The sequence below is a fragment of the Rhincodon typus genome, chromosome 17, assembly GCF_021869965.1.
Source record: "Rhincodon typus isolate 14 chromosome 17, sRhiTyp1.1, whole genome shotgun sequence".
Classification (NCBI taxonomy): Eukaryota; Metazoa; Chordata; class Chondrichthyes; order Orectolobiformes; family Rhincodontidae; genus Rhincodon; species Rhincodon typus.
The window spans coordinates 12,457,481-12,475,330 of NC_063348.1; the positions used below are offsets into that span (position 1 = coordinate 12,457,481).

A 17,850-nucleotide genomic window follows, 5' to 3' on the forward strand; every position below is an offset into this window, starting at 1 on the left:
AAACGTCAGCTTTCCTGCTCCTCTGATGCCGCTTGGCCTGCTGTGTTCATTCAGCTCTACACTTTGTTATCTCCAACACTTTGGAACTTCTTTGTGCCTTCCTCACACTTTGCATTCCCACCTAACTCTGTACAAGATACATATCTCTTTGTCCAAGTTGTTAATATAGATTGTGCATTGCTGAAGCCTCTCTGCACATTGTTGAATCAGATCCAAGCCAACTGGCGAGACAAAAACCAAGACATTTTTCTGTGGATGGTGTTTATTAACTACTCAGTCTCACAGCTCCTTCCACACTCCAGTCCTACTCATTCCTCCTTGATAGGTATTTACCCAATCAACCTGTTCCAATGTGTTAATACACACTGCTGGAGCAGGAGGGACTTGAACACTGGTCTTCTGGTTTAAAGGTATGGACACTATCGCTGTACCACAACAGTCTTCAAGTTCTTCCTTTATATCTACCCAGTCAATTAGTTAAACAATTAACACCATTTAAAGAGGTACAAACAATCCTTAATGAAAACAAAAACTGAACAATTTTTTCACATTCTGTTTCTTACTTTGTAATAGATCAGTAACAAAGTTAGTTTTATCATATTCAACATAATGCAGTCAACCTTGCATATTCTCTCTTCTTTTCTCAAATAACATGTTTAAACACAAAGAAACCAAAATTGTTTTTATCATGTTCTCAACAGATGTCTCTCTTTGAGGAGCTTTGATAATCTATTAGAGAAAGAGCTTTTCTAATAAAACAAATGGTGACCTGTGCAAACTAATTTACTGTGGAAATCTCTTTCTTTTGAACATTTCCTTCATGCCAGCAAGATCAGTCCTCAGCCTTTTCTCAGTGTCATGCTTTGTTGAATGCGCATTGTCCCAAAGAGAATGGTTATCCACGTAACATTCAAATTTTTCTTAGTTGCCTCTCAGATCAGATTTTCTTTGTTGGATAAATACACACTGTATCTATATATTTATAGATTCTACTAACACCATCATTTCAGCAATTTTTAATGACCTTCTTTTATTTTCTTGGCTTCCTAGGATGACAAATAATATTTATTTTCTGCTGAAGAAGTGACAATAGAAATGTTACTGTTTCTGTTTCCAGCGATGCTGCCAGACCTGCTGAGTTTCCCCAGTTTTTGTATTAGATTTTCAGCTTTCGCAGTATTTGCTTTTGTAACATTTTTTTATTTTTTCCAGCAAGAACATGAAGATTGGCATAACACACTGTTAAAAAGAACTAGCTTCATACCTTCTATCACTCAAGGTTGAAAACTTGGTGTGCATTTTTCTGAATGTAATTTCTTTAATGTTTAATTTTCACTCAAGTGCCCAAGCAGTAGCACGTTCTTAAAATGATACTCAGTTCAACCACGGTATATCTGGTATCAGGTCTAGTCTTAGTGTACAACTGGTTTAACTGTCCACTCAAATTTCTTAGCTGGTCTGTTTCTTCCCTGGATGCAAGATCATCTTTTTGTGACGATTTGGCCTGATTTATTGGGATGCAGTTGACACTTTCCAAATAAGACTGTTGATCCAAAGTTATTACTGACTTATTCTGTATAATGTCTAACCTACGCATTTAAAGTACCTGAAGCTTGGCTTCCGGTCTTAAATTCCCTTTCATTTACCTATCACACATCACTTAAATTCTATCGATCTTCTCTACAGAAAATTATCACCACGCATCTTAAACATATCTGACATTTTTTCTTTGTGATACCTGTAGAATATCTGCTTTATGCTGAATAGAACCTACTTCCGGCAAGGTGGATGGAACTGGGAAATGCCATATTCTCACTACATAATTCAAACCATAACCACATTTGTTTAATTTCCATTACTTTCTTGCTATTACACCTTCTTTAGGTGGTTTCAAAAATGCTTCCCTTGAAAATTTTCACCATGCAAAAATGGATCTTTTATTTGGATTAACTAACATATTTGCTTTTTATTTACTCATGGGACATAGGCATTTCTGTATGGCCAACATTTATTGTCCATCCTAGTTGCCCTTGAGAAAGTGGTGGTGAGCTGCTGCCTTGTAGTACTGCAGTCTGTGTGCTGTAGGTAGACCTACAATGCCCTTAGAGTGGCAATTCCAGGATATTAACCCAGTGACAGTGAAGGAATGGCAAGTCAGGATGGTGAGTGGCTTAGAGGAGAGCTTGTAGGTAGTGGTGTTTCCATGTGTCTGCTGCCCTTGTTCTTCTAGGTGGAAGTGTTCGTGGGTTTGGAACATGCTGTAGAAGAATCTTTGGTTAATTTCTGCAACGCATCTTGTAGATAGTACACATTGCTGGTAATGAGTGGTGGTGGAGGGAGTGGATGCTTGTGGATGTGGTGCCAATCAAATGGGCTACTCTGTCCTGAATGGTGTCAAGCTTCTTAAGTATTGTTGGAGCTGCATCCAGGCAAGTGGGGAGTATTCCATCTCACTCCTGACTTCTGCCTTTTAGATGGTAGACAGGCTTTGAAGAGTCAGGAAGTGAGTTACTCATTGCAGTATGCTTTGTCTTTACCTGATCTTGTAGCCCTGCGCTGATATGGTGAGTCCAGTTGAGTTTGTGGTCAATGGTAACCCCAAGGATGCTGATAGCTAGGGATTCTGTGATGATAACACCATTGAATCCACGGTACTATGTCTGTTATTGGATTTGGTCGTTTCCTGCTATTTGTGAGGTGAGAATGCTACTTGCCACTTCTCAGCCCAAGCCTGATATTGTCCAGATCTTGTTGAATTTGAACATGGACTGCTTCAATATTTGAGGAGTTGAGTGGTGCTGAATCTTGTGCAATCGTCGACGAACTTCTCCACTTCTGACCCTTCTGGGGGGAAGGTCATCGATGAAGCAGCTGAAGATGATTGAGCCTAGGACACTACCCTGCAGTACTCTTGCAGAGATTTCCTGGAGCTGAGATGACTGACCTCCAACACCCAAAACCATCTTCTAATTGCCAGATATAACTCCAACAAGCGGAAATTTTGTGCCATGATTCCCATTGATTCCAGTTTTGCTAGGGCTCCTTTGAAGCCACGTTCATTCAAGGGCAGTCAATCTTACCTCATCTCTGGAATTCAGCAGTTTTGTCCATGTTTGAACCAAGGCTGCAATGAGATCAGGAGCTGGGTGGCCCTGATGGAACCCAAACTGGGCGTCACTGAGCAGGTTATTGCTGAGCCGAAGCTGCTTGATAGCACTGTTAATGACACATTCTGTCAGTGTGATTGAGAGTAGACTGTTGGGACAGTAATTGGCTAGGTTAGATTTATTCTGCTTTTTGTGTACAGGATACACCTGGGCAATTTTCCACATTGTCGAGTAGATGCCAATGTTGTAACTGTATTGTGGAGCTTGGCTAGGCGCACAGCAAGTTCTGGAGCACAATTCGTCAATGTTATTGCCAGAATGTTGTCAAGGCCCGTAGCCTTCACAGTATACATTGCCTTCAACCATTTCTTGATAACACGTGGAGTGAATCAAGTTGGCTGAAAACTGGCATCTGTGATATTGGGGACCACTGGAGGGAGCCGAGATGGTTCATCCACTTGGTACTTTTGGCTTTTTCAGTCTTGTCTTTTGTCTTTAGTACATTTCTTAAAGAGCTGAGATGATCCTCAAGATCACTTTTTCTGCATGATGGTAACCCTGTCTGTGTTCTTGATGATTCAAATTTGTCTTTGAAGTCCAGATCCATTAGTCTGGTTTTAGCCTTCTATATCCCTTTAGGAAGCACTTATTTTGACATATTCCTCTGTACGATAAGATTGCTATACCCTAGATTGGCACCTCAGGGTATACACCCAATTCTTTCTAGAAGATCACCATCTTGTTTTGTTTGGCATCTTTTATCAACTTATCTTCTATTTTTTGTGGCTACTAAAGCTTATCAATGATAAGGGCTTCAATTTCTCTTGTATTTCCAACCTGTTCCAGTGTCCTTATTCTTGTTAAATTACAAATTGTACTCACCCTCCTATCCTGTACTGGACTACTATTGTAAGATCTCCCTCTTCTATGATCAGTATTCCTTCCCCAAGTTCGCAATCTTTTCCTAGAGTCACATACACTTTCAGGTCTACTTTCAGAATTCATCTTGTATTTTCTCCGGCTTTCCACATTTTTACCTCATTTTGCCAATCTAAGAACCCAACTCCTGCCCCTCATTGTACACATTTAGCCAATGTTTCTATTTGCCAGCAGCTTTCCCTCCTGTCCGTATAATGGTGGAAATCCTCCATCCACTGGCACTAACACTTTGGTTCCAACTTTTGTTGTAGTCCTCTAGTACGAGTAGTCTTGTTCTGTGCCTGACTTTGTCCATATTCAGTCAGCCCTTCATCTGCCATGATCAGGTTTTCATAATTATCCAGTGTAGCTAAGTGAATGATGTCCAATTACTTTTTGTGACTTGTTCAGATTCTGTAAGTGTGTAAATAGTGCCAGTTAAGCTCCAGAAATGTGCCCTAACAGTTTAGTTCTCGTGCTGTATAATCACGATTTTTCGATCACTACCTATGACCTTACCTGAAGGTGTCCACTCTTTCTTCCCTTTTCTTTTGTAGAATACCATATTTACTGTATTAATATGTATTTCTGATTGACTTGTATGGTTCTTTAAAACTTACTGAATTTTTGTCTGAAACCTCAGCCTTAACTAATGTCCTTTTCCCTGCATTCAAGGGATTCAAACTCAGAAAAAGTGGAGCTAATTGTAGTCCCTTCCCAAACTGGGGAATGATGACTTATTACTGAGGGAGTTTTTTGTTTATCACAAAAAAACAAAAATCAATATGAACTTTAACACACAACTATTTCTTATTGCAATGCAATGTACATGTTAGTTTACAGCTTGGTTGATCTATTAAGATTTTATGAAACATTTAATTTGTTATCACATGATTTCTTTCAGACCCTCCATTACTAAAGGGTCTTTCTGCCGTCCTGTTCATTGCTACAATATTAATATTTCTCACACATCCCTAAGTTTATCATTGGCACGTTCCCCGTTGTCAGTTAGGAATTTAGCCAGTGCCTTATAGTTTAGACCACTGTTACTGTTTTCTCTTTACTGTTAGTTATTGTAGACCGATTAGTTCGAGATGCAAAGTCTTTGAAATACAAAAATCTTTTTCCTCATTCCACGTTTATTAGCAACAAACTTTATTATAGTTGTAGCAATGGGCGACTCAGTGTGAGCCATGATTGAGGCTGTCCATTTTTTTAATATATATCTCATTTATCACTGATTTCATCTAGACATTTGTTGTACATATTGTTCCTTACTCCTTAAGTTTTAGAATAATTAGCCCTTTTTCCTTTTAAAACCCTAGCTCCTAATGCCAATAATACCATCTTAATGTTTCGACTAGAGAAATTTGTTCTTCTGAAGGGAATATAAGTGTTCAGATCGTGTAAACTGTAAATCCACTGACTTCCAAAAAACAATTTCCTTGCCAAATTACATGTCCAGTTTCATTTGAGCTTTTTTCTCCAATGGCATGTTCAACAGTAATGATATTTCACTTGGCACTGCATCTGTGCTGATAAAGTAGTTTACCCAGGCTACTTTACATTCTTGTTAGCGGTTTCAGCGTGCTGTCATCCCAAACCTGAACCAGGTAGATCTCTCTGATTCTTCAACCTTACTTTAATCATTATTTTTAAGAATCCAGGTAATATTTCAACCCATCCACTTCCCAGATTGTAGATGTGTATCTAGACTTAACACAACACAGTTGCACTCTGCCTGCTCTCTGTCTGATCTGTGTCAACTTCTTCTGAACCTTCCATGTCACTCTTATTCCTGGACAGCATAATAGCCAAGACTTTGATATAGAGAGCACAATTTCAAAAGTTGCAAATGACACAAAATTTGGAATTATTGCATGATGAGGATAATGTTAAACTTCAGCAAGATACCAGATGGTTTGGTGGGTTGGGCAAGTGATAGATTAAATTTAATGGAGAGAAATGTGAGTTGATTTATTTAGGTAGCATGATTGTGAAGAAACAATATAAAATAAAGGGTACAATTCTAAAGTAGATGCAGCAGCAGAGGGAATTGCAAAATTATATGTGCACAAATCATTGAAGGTGGCACCGCAGGTTGACAGCATGATTAATAAAGCATACAGGATCCAAGGTTGATAAAAGGGGCCATACAATACCAAAGCAAAGAAGTTATGGTAAACCTGTATAAACCGCTGGCTCTGCTTCAACTGAGTACCACATTCATTTCCAGGCACACCACTTTGGGAAGAATGTGAAAGCATTACTGAGGGTGGAGAAAATATTTATAGAAGCTGTTCCAAGAATGAGGAATTTTGGTTAGGATGATATAGAGCAGTTGGGATTGTTTTTCCTGGAGAAGAGAAGATTGAAAGATTTGATACAGGTATTCAACTTCATAAGCAGACTGCAACAGAGTAAATAGAAACGATTCTCATTGGAGGAAGGACCAAGAACCAGAGGGCACAGATCTAAAGTAATGGCAAAAGAAGCAATATATTCTTGAGAGAATTTTCTTTTCATGCAGTGAGTGATTTATGATCTGAAGTTCATCACTTGAGAGTGGAGACAGATTCAATCTTTGCTTTCAAAGGGAATTGAATAATTGTAGGAAAAAGAAATCTGTGGCCTATGAGGAATAACATAGAACATAAATCAGTTCAGAACAGCAACAGGCCCTTTGTCTCATCATGTTTGCGTTGACCATGATGCCATTCTAAACTAATCCCATCTGCCAGCACATCGTCCATATCCCTCGATTCCCTGCCTCTTCATGTGTCTGTGTAGATGCCTGTTAAATATTGCTATCATATCTGCTTCTACTACCTCTCCTGGCAGCATGTTTGAAGTACATAAAAAAACTTGTCTTGCACATTTCTTTTATGCTTTAATCTTCTGGAGTAACCTACCATGAGGGACCTTGTCAAACGCTTGTAAAATCCATGTAGACAACATCCGCTGTCCTACCCTCATCAATCATCTTTGTTAGTTCCTCATAAAACTCAATTAAAACTTCCCCTGCACAAAGCCATGTTGACTTTACCTAATAAGTCCATTTTTTTCCACATGTAAGTAAATCCTGTCCCTGAGAATCTTCTCCAATAATTTCCCTACCACTGATATAAGGTTCACCGGCCTATAATTTCCTGAATTATCCCTGTTCCCATTCTTAAACAAAGGAACAACATTGGCTATCCTCCAATTTTCTGGGGCCTCACCTGTGGCTAAAGAGGATACAAAGATCTCTGTTAAGGCCCCAACAATCTCCTCCCTTGCCTCCCTCAGTATCCTGAGTTAGATCCCATCAGGATCTCTTTAATGTTTTAGAAGGCATCGAGTACTACCCCCTCCTTAGTATCGACACATCCTAGAATATAAAGACACCCCTCCATAATCAAGAAAACTTCAGAACACAGTAGACTGCATACTAGTGTAATTAACAGAGAGGTGTAAAGGTACCAATAAGCCTGGTGTATTACAGATTTGTGCATTCATGTTCCTCGGTTCTTAGCCGAAAAGGTATCAGTATTTGTCATTTTCATCTGCATTCAAACTTTTTTTTAAAATGCATTTAAAATGAATTTATCAATTTTACCAAAAGTATGTAAAGGGAAAGTATTTTTAAAATGTTGCTGCACTGGACCATATTTTTGAATCTTGTCTTTTTTCTTTGTCTTGAAACTATAATTTGCCCAGAGATGACAAATGCAATAAGTCTTTTATTACAGGTTGCAGTTGGAGATTGGTGTTATATGCCGCTGTACTGTAAAAAATCAAAGACCTGGTGAGCATAAGTGAGATATATCTTAGCAGCAATCTACAAATTCCAGGAAAATGTCAATTTACCTAAGAACTAATTGGTATTTGATTTATACAAACATTTAAAACTTACCTGTGTGACATGGCAAAAAATGAAATATGGCTTGCACCTTACAGCTTTAACAAAACCTGCAAAAGAGCAACTTAATGTATTTCTGGATTTTATGGTACGACATAAAACATAAACTTTGAACATTCAGAATAGCTTGGCACTGAGAGAAAATATTTATAATGGCACCAGGAACTTCTGTTGGAGAATCTGTTTCTTAAGGATTAGTGTTTTAAGTAGCCCTTTCAATTGTCAACAAGCTACTACTGAAAGTGGGCTCTGCAGCTAAATCTCACCTGTCATTGAAATTTTCCATTTGCCTATCATCGTTATTACAGTTAGTATTGATTTCTATATCTGGTGGATAATAGAGATTGTAATAATTATCCATAAGCAAGCCTTTGTCATGAGACAATTTTTGAACAAATAAAAATAGAAGAATACTCCTAAAGTAATTGGCAAAAGAAGCAATCGAGACTTAAGGAAAATCTTTTTTTTCATATAGTGAGTGATTAAGATCTGGATTCACTACCCGAGAGTAGTGAAAACGGATTCAATCGTGGATTTCAAAAGAGAATAACTAATGATTTACTAGCATAAATACTAGTTTCAAAGCTAGGTATATCTTTGATTTTGTTACCGCAAATTGCACAGAAATATCTCCTTTTCCTTAAACAAGAAATTTTGTTCCCAAGAAATCTAAGGCTAGTTCATGCCCTTTTCCATTGAACTAGTCATATAAATCATATGATTGATTATTTATGTTAGCCACAGCTTCTTAAGTAAAGCTATTTATTGACAGACTGTTTCAGATGAGGGTACTGAAATCTTGAAGAGTGTTTCATTAAAAACAGATTAAGTTAATTCCAATCTGTGTTGACTTTACTCGTGGTAAACTATATGTGATAGCACATCACCCAATCAGAGTCCAATACTGCTTTGTCTTGGTGATATTAAATAAACGTTACTGTGAACATGATCATTTCTTCTGATAAGTCATTGCTGTGAGCTCAAACAAATGACATTCAAACCCTGTAACTTGCCAGTAATTTACATCATGTACCATTTCAGCGGAAACAAAGTGCAAGAAGGCTAACCTAGGAAGACATTCCACTGACAAATTTACTGGAAATCCAGGGACATCCAGAAAACCAGGGATTCTAAATAAGGAAGATGTTGAAAGACTTGAATGTACCAATTCAAACAAAAGTGGAAAACGAAGCAACAAAGATGGAGACTGCAGCCCCAGCCCTAAAAAAAAGAAGCTGGAACAGTTGTTTAAAAGTAGCCATGACTTGTCTGGTGATCCCTCAAGAGAAAAATTTGGTTATCCTGTTTCTGGTCGTGGTCCATCCCAGTATGTGTACAATATGACGCAAACTAGCAATCTTCATAAAACTACCTCATCTCCTGTACCTCAAAAGCCTCTGTTTGTAGGCCGGAGTGGACAGGAACTTGAAGTCAATAAGTTGACCACAGCACAAGACAAATATCCATCACCTGTTGACAGCCAGTTTCCTGCTCGACAAAGGCACAAGCATCAAGAGGGTGATACATTCAACAGGCCAGGAACTTCCTCACAACAAAGTGCTTTATCTCTGTCCAGCACCAGAGGTGAAGTAGACTCCAGGCCTCAAGAAAAGGCTAGTGAAAAGCATTTAAACTCTGGTTTCCTTCAAAATATTGAAGAAGGTAGCTGTGCTTTATCACCAGAGAATTCAGGTGGACGACATGGGGGTGTCACTGAGGAGGATCTTCCAACAAGCCAGCCCTCATCATACTGTCCAAACTGTGTAATACTACAAGAGGAAATTCGAAAGCTTCAAGAGGAACTAGATCGGTTGAAGTCTAACTTGCCAGGTAAGTCACCACATATGAAGTCTCCCAGAAGATTGGAGGTTCATGTGCTTGCTTTTACAGTTTGCTGGTAATAAGTTTGATTTTTAAAGCTGTGGCTGGCACTCCAACCAGCTTGTCAGCCTGTCTATCGTTTTCACAGTTCTTTGCTTTAAGGGTGGGAAAACTCACCAGTCAGAAAGTTATGCTTCTTCAATTTGTGGGCAATTGCCTAGCTTGTTGATCCAAGTAATAGTCTTTGTGCTACATATGCATAGCTCTTGCAAAGAGGGAGGAAGACTATTTAGATGTGTTGCCATGTGCAAGAGACGGGGAGGGAGAATGAAAGAGGACAGTGAGGAGATTCAAATATTAAAGAGAAACAAAGAGACAGTATCCTGTTTGTTGGCCTGCATAGGTTGTATTTTAAATCCGTGCTTCTTTCATAGATCATCTTGTGTGGATAATATTTTATTTTAGGGTTTCTGAATGGTAGGTGGACTTCCCCGAGTCAGGCCAGAAGACACCTTTCTTAAAAAAAAAAATTCTGTGAGCAGAACCAAGTCATTTTTATGGCTACTGTTATGTATGATATGGTTTGAGTACTCAGTAGAAACAAAGCCTGTAGCTGACTTTAGCATGCACGTGCATTATTGAACAGTTCTAAAATTCTGAACTGTACAACTCCAAGTTCATTCATTTGAAAAAATCAAACATTTATGCCAGTTTATCAATTAGAAACCAGATCCTGTCTGCAACTAGAGTTTGAACCAATGCTGATTTTTGTATTTTCATTTGCATTTTGATTTTGTATTCTTTCAAGTTATGTTTAGTTACCAATTATTAGTAGTTGGAGAAATAATTCAAACAACCATTTCAAATTTAAGGACCAGGGTTAGGATTGAGTGAGGAAAATGAGTGACATCAAAAGTTTCAAAAAGAAGTGATGGAAAATGAGAGAAAGATGTTGAGCTGCAGATGATGGAAGAAGCACAGCTTGATTGCACTTATACTGCCAAGTAGTTTTTCTCTTCTTAAGCAAGTAATTAGTTTAACCCTTGTTCAGTTAACTTTGTCCCTTTATACCTATTTTTCCATTCAGCCTGTTCAGAGATGTTATTACACACATCTGGAGCAGGTGGACTTGAACTGGGCCTCTCAGTCAGGAGTAGGGATACTACCATCTGCACCACAAGAGGCCCCCAAGAAAAGGACCAATTACTCATCAAATTACTTTGACAGCGATGGAATATCTCTTGTAATAAAGACTACAAATTTAAAACATAACTTTTTCTATTTTATATTTGAGGGAAGGTCAACTTTTTAATTTTTATTCCTTGTATGGGATCTCTTAGAAACCCTGGTGAGCAACATTTCCCTTTAAGGTTCAGCCATATTTCGGTCTATTCTTGCATTCCCAATCAAGACAATTCCTTCCCTTCTTATTGCTAAGTTATCTCAGTGACTCCCTTGTTCTCTATCTAGATGCGATCACTAGGATTGAGTTATGAATAAGACAACACATACACTCTGTTGTATCTTAAAAGAATAGAAGTTCAGGTTTGCTGGTTTGTCTATTTTTGCTTATGAGTTGATAATCATATTTTGAATGATGCAACCTTCAGAAATCTAGAGCAAGGCATATAGATGGTCAGGTCTAAGACGGCTGTTAAATTTACAACATTCACAGTGCAGCTTGCAAAATAAGCATTATGCATTTCATACACCGTGACTGCCTTGATTCTTTTTATATATTTCTAATACAGAATGCTTTTTCATGAAAAGGCTAGTTATGTTTGATGCATGTTGTACTTAAAAACCCTTACGAAAACCGTAGCTGATCTCAGCTGTGGGTCCTATGAAATGTGCTTTCAGTTTATTTAGTTTCTCATTTTATTGGCAGGTTTTGAAACTTTTAAGTTCATTAAAGAGCTTAAATTAGTGTTCCAAGCAAACTATTCAAATTTTGAATAACTGATATGTGACACATATATGTCAGTGGTGAGAAACAAAATATCGTCGTGCAATATGATCACATATTTTACTTTGATCTTGTTTGAAGTGAACTAAATCTTGAATCAGATTTCAGTCATTGCAGCATGTACCTTGGTAAATGCAGCTGTTCTTTATGAGTAATCTATCTATTTTTCTGTAGAGTTATATTCTATCTATAACACTTGTAGTATATTTTCAACTGGAAAACACACTTTGTATTTACTTATCATCTCAGAAGTGATGAGGTTTATATAAGCAGAACATTGAAAGGAATGGTTTACTGGTTCTTTGAAAGAGAATATGGGCAGGAAGGTCGAGTCAGGTAATTTGCTGATTCAACAGACCGTTTCTTTTAAAATTGTCCTGGTCTGCCAGATTTTTGTTCCAAGGTAGTGGGGATGGGATGGAGTCAGGCCATCACCTCTGCAGGCTGGCTTGAGTTAGGTGGATTGGCCATGCTAAATTGCCTACAATGTCCAAGGATGTGCTGGCTAGTTGGATTAACCATGGGAAATGCAGGGTTACAGGGGTAGGATATTGGGATGGGGTCTGGGATGCTCTCCTTGGGCCAAATGGTCTGCTTCCACACTATAGGGACTCTGACAACATTTCAAGGCAGGTATGCTGAAATGCCTGCCTCCGTTTAACCATCTGTTATAATAATAAATGTCAGGCCGTCAAATCTTCAACTCAGAACCACCAACATGCTTCCTCTGTGCTTTCTAATGCCTTTTTTGCCCTTCATGTCTCCTCCTGCCTCTCATGTCCTTTCCATATCCCTTCATATTCTCATGTCCTCTAAATTTCTTTGAAATGGACATCTGAAAAAAAAGCTTCTAACCACTAACTAGAGCTTTAATTCAAACACACCTCACCTGGAAAAAAAGGTCTAATTCATAAAAACAATTCAAAAATATTAAGTTGCAAAAGTATTCACTCTGTTATAAAATCAAACTCGTGACGAATCTGTGTGCCCCCTGGAAGACCAGGGGCATGGGCTGGGAGTGGAGCTGCCAAAGGTACAGATCTAGATGTGTGTATTCTGACTAACCAAATCTTTTATCATGCATCAGTGCAAATATAGGCCTTCATTTTCATATTTACTGGCAACGAAGAGTTTTTTTTGGTTGAAAAATTCAATTAGGCAAGTGAAGTTTTGGTTCTGACTGGATGATTTATTTGTCCATCACTGGAATGAACAATTTTAAAACTATGACCAAGTAATTTGTGGTGTAAGACTGCTTTGTGTCAGTAGGTGAGGCTGTTGCACTTAGTAAATATTTCAGGTCTGATTTGTTCAGGACCATAATTAATGGCTCTTTGTCTGCAGAGATTTATTTTATCATGATGATGGTTAACAGTCTAAGATGCTAATGGATGGCAGAACTTAGACTTCATTTTCTTGTACGTGTGTCTCAGCCACTAATGAAGTCTAGTTTTAAAAGACTACTTTCAATGACTGAGTTGTTCTCCCCTCTGTTACCTCTGTGTTCATGAATCTCAATCCAGAAGAGCAAAGAAGGAAGCATAATTCTGAAACTCACACTGCCTGTAGAAATAGCTATGAAAAGATGATATCCTGTTCGGATCATTGAGCTTTTTTCTATAGGACTATCTAATAAGTGATTTTTCTGACATTGGTAAATATTTAACCTGTTACATTTGAAAATTCCATTTCTCAGGGATATATGTGAGTTGGGAGATCTCTTTGGCTCTGTTGTCTGGTGGGCTAGTTTGTGATGTAGAATGATGTCACCAGAGTGGGTTCAATTCCCACACTGGCTGATGTTACCTTGGAGGATTTACCTTCTCAACCTCTCCCCTCACCTGAGGTGTGGTGACCCTCGGGTTGAACCACCACCACCACCACCACCAGTACCTATCCTAATGAGAGAGCAGCCCTATGGTCTGGTAAGACTATGGCAACCTTATCTTACCTTCACGTGGGTTGTTTAAACAATGTTTTCTTTTGTCATGGAAAGTAACCTTAAGTTTAGTCTTGACCATGTAGTTTAACCTAATTTTGTGTGACAATATTAACTACGATAGTCAGATACTTAAAATTCAATTTGGTATATTGCCAAATTTAGGGCAGCATAGTGGCTCATTTGGTTAGCACTACTGCCTCACAGCACCAGGGTCCCAGCCTGGGGTGACTCGGGGACAAAAGCAAACACCACAGCGTCTGAATGAGTTTTTTCCTGGTGCTCCAGTTTCCTCCCATAGTTCAAAGATATACAGGGTAGGTGGATTGGTCATGCTAAATTGCCCATAGTGTCCAGGGATGTGTAGGGTAGGTGGATTAGCCGTGGGAAATGCAGGTTTACAGGCATAAGATAGGGGGGTGGGATGCTGTTCAGAAGGTCAGTGTGGACTTGATGGGCTGAATGGCCTGCTTCCACAGTGTAGGAATTCTTTGAAATCATCAGTTAACCTTTCCAGTTGTCTTATTTGAATGCTGTATTATTCTTCAAGGGTAGAGACGTCTATAGTTCATATTTGCTAACTGATAGGTGTTCAGGCTTTGCAAGCTCATGAACAGATCAAAAGCAAGGAAAGGAAGCAGAAAGAAGTGCTGAAGAAGGCAAATTCTGATCAGTAGCTGTAGGAGGTACAACCATATAACAGGCGGTTGTTGACTGCTAGAAATGTGGCAAGTCATGAGACTGTGGATAGAAAATATTGTTAGAGTTACTGGGAAAGGGAAAATAAAGTAGTTAGTCTGAGGGCTAATTGCAGCCAGCAATTGTATGTAGAGGATCATAAACAGTCAGTAGATGAGTTGAAGTGGGAAATTGACAAGTGTGTGAAAGGGGTTGGTGAAAATCATGGTCTGATGGTAAGGGATGTGAAGCCGTGCTCAAAGTGAAGAGACATGACTAAAAGATATTTGACTATTTGCTGTGCTGAGACTATATTTATTTACTTTCTGTGTTCTTTCTTTGGATCTCTGTTTCTGACTCAGTGGAGGAGGTTGTTTGCCCACATTGTGCAGGAATATGAAGACGAGTGGGTATTATGAGGCAGGTTCCTACACACACTCAGATTTGCTTCCCGTGTAAACAATTCATGATTTTCCTCATACACATTTTTTTTAAAGCTAATAGGCCAGTGGCTTTCATTCAATGCCGTGAAACGTGGCATCATGTTTGGAACCTTTATAATCAGTTGGTCTTTTCCATGCCACTATCATGCCTCACTGGGGCTGTGCTTTGGAAATCAAACACCACTATTCCCAGAATTATCATGAAAATTATAGCTTTAATCAAATGCAAAATTCCCTAATTTGCCACTTTTTTAGGTAACGGTTAACAGGTTTAGACCACAAGGCATAGGAGCAGACATAGGCCTTTCAGCCAATCAAGTCTGATCCACCATTCAATGAGATTATGGCTGATCTGATAATACTCAATTTTACTTTCCTGCCTTTTTTCCCCACAACTCATGATTCCTTTACTGATTAACAATCTGTCTATCTCAGCCTTGAATATACTTGCAATCCAACAGCTTCACAACCCTCTGAGAGAAGAAATTCCTCCTCGGCTCTGTCTTAAATGTGTTATGCCCTTAAACTGAGATTATGCTCTCTGGTTTTAGACTGATCCACAAGGTGAAAACAATCATTTTGCATCTGCCCTGTAAAGTCTTTGAAGAATCTTGTATGTTTCAATAAGGTTGCCTCTCATTCTTCTATATTTCAGTATGTACAGGCCCAATCTACTCAACATCTATTTATTAGCTAGTCCCTCTATACCCAGTTAACCTTCTCTGGACTGCCTCCAATCCCAGCATATCTTTCCTTAGATAGGTGGTCTGAAACTGTTCACAGGTGTGGTTTGACTAGTGCTTGTATTGTTTTAGCAAAACCTCCCTACTTAAACTCCATCTTTCTGCACTTAACAAGAATTATTTAATATTATAAATAAATAGATTCTAGCTATGAATACTTGATGCCTAATTCTACTAGTTAAAACTCTCAGCCCTTATAAACTCCCCTTACTCACATATACATTTAGGCAAAAAAAAATATGGGTAGAGGGGAAAAATTGGGAAGGCAGTTCAACAAACTTTGACTGGGGTTGGCTTAAATGATCTTTTTACTTGTCAGGACTTGCTGATTTGGAAGTCTGCAGGTTCCTGGCGTTAATGTTCAATCTCACAAGTTATTCAGCTATCAGGGAGCGAATTAAATAGTTGTTGGCAGGCAGAAGGCCTTTATCAATCTCTCTCTCTCCGTCCAATTTGACGCTGGCTTATCTGCAGTAAAGCCTCACCCCCAAACCCCAACAAGAACAAGCAGCAGTGTAAATAGTACTTAAAATGAATAACAGTATCTTGCTTTCAAAATGAGCAGCAATTTCTTCTGTGGTCTTTGGTGTTGATAAAGTCCTTTTTCTACTTCAATTTATGATCAAAAATACAGAAAAATGTAAAGATATAGTTTTTACACACCTACTGCTGCAGTTCCTCAGAATTCTGAGACTTGTTGCAGTTTTGTGGAATTCATTATTTTATATCCGCAGTAAAGACGTTTTCTGTAGTGTGTATTGGTACCCTTTGGGGCATACTTCATATGGAAATGTTTACTGTTGGGTGATACACTTTGATCATTTGTTTTTTCTTAATATTTTACAGTCTTAATTTTGCCTCTCTACATAAATTCTGATGAGAGGATGTATGGACAATCAGCTCCAATTCTTCCTGTGCTCAGTACAAGAAGAAACATCAGTGTATTCCCCAGCTATGACTCTCCTTCTGATTCCTGCTGCCCCACCTTATTTTTGGGAAGAGTTCCAAAGGAGAGTCATTGGACTCAAAATGTTAACTCTGTTTCTGTTTTTGCAGATGCTGCCAGACCTGCTAGTTTCTGAAGTGTATCCTGAGTTTATTTTCTTTTCAAGAGTTACTGTAACCTCCACTCCGTGTCACTAATTGTGACTGTTCTAGCTCCTGGATTGAAACTTTTTTATATTAAGTTTCCACATGTTCTATAATAGGCTATAGCAGTGTTTTTCCTTTTTAGTAAACTGTTAAAAGCCAATGCAGACTATTGAAAAAACGTCTTCTGTCTGCTTTAATTGAGCTCAGCAAGATTTGATTCACAATCTTGTTAGTTTGTTATAGATGTAAGTCCATTAGATAAAGCAATGAAGCCCTCCATTGTCAAACATAATATAACACTAACTTGCTTCCATCATTCACAGAGAACACATTGCCTCTGTTAGCAATAGAAATATAACACTAGTATGGAAAAAATGCTGATACGAAGAAGTGAAGGAGCTTTATTTGATAGTGTTCTGAAGGATTTATTCTGCTTCTGATGAATAATATGCTTAAGATTGAAGCTATTTACAGAAAGTTGGAAAAATATTAATCTTCTAAACAGGGATATTTTCGGATTATTCAACACAAAAATACACTCCTTAAAATTAGATGGGAAAACAAAAAACAAATTATAGAAGAAAAGTAAGAAAATGTTTCAAAAAAAATGGACGTACACAGCAAGTCCATCAGCACCAGAAAAGAAATGTTAGTTGAGCTTTGAGTGTAGACCCATATCAGAACCTAAAACTGAAAGATACATGAAGCCTTTAGTGGAATTGATTAAAATGAAATGAACCTTGGCGCAAGGTGGTGAAGATGGTGCAGTGAGAGAGAAGTAATGGGTTGGGCAAATTTATTTTTGAAAGGCTAGAAAAGAATTGAAAATTGATTTTTAATATGTGGGGCATAATGAAGACAAAATGAAGGAGAAAGAAACAAACTATAAATGCCGGAAATTTGAAAATAAAAAATTTTGGAAATGTACAACAGACCCTAGCACTCAGACTAATTTGCAGTTGTTTACCACTAGCTCCACTTGTAATTATATATATTGTACTTCACCCTTGAATATTTGGTTTTTCTTCCTATCATCTTTAGTGTTTTCTGTCACATTCCTGTAGAGAAACTTGTGTATATTCCAATTTCTATTTCTGACTGTGTCTACGCTCAAAAGTGTTAACTTGGATTTTTTTCTTCTCTGATGCTGACAGGAAATGTTATGCATTCCCAGCATTTTCTGCTTTTATTTCATATTCTCATAATTTATGTTTTTAAAATTTTAATTGAACAGTGCTGGAA

General features: G+C 38.1%; 1 protein-coding gene across 6 annotated transcripts in view; it reads left to right on the plus strand.

Moving 5' to 3' along the window:
* The window catches only part of prdm11 (PR domain containing 11), a 153,046-nt gene that overhangs the window by 52,573 nt on the left and 82,623 nt on the right, over window positions 1-17,850 (plus strand). For 5 of the 6 annotated variants that reach the window (XM_048606844.1, XM_020511733.2, XM_048606845.1 and 2 more), the window contains one exon: window positions 8,968-9,756. The exons of the other annotated variant lie outside the window; for it this stretch is intronic. In XM_048606844.1, the coding sequence (XP_048462801.1) occupies window positions 8,968-9,756 (789 nt within the window). The remainder of the gene's footprint in view (window positions 1-8,967; window positions 9,757-17,850) is intronic. 6 annotated transcript variants of the gene reach the window in all.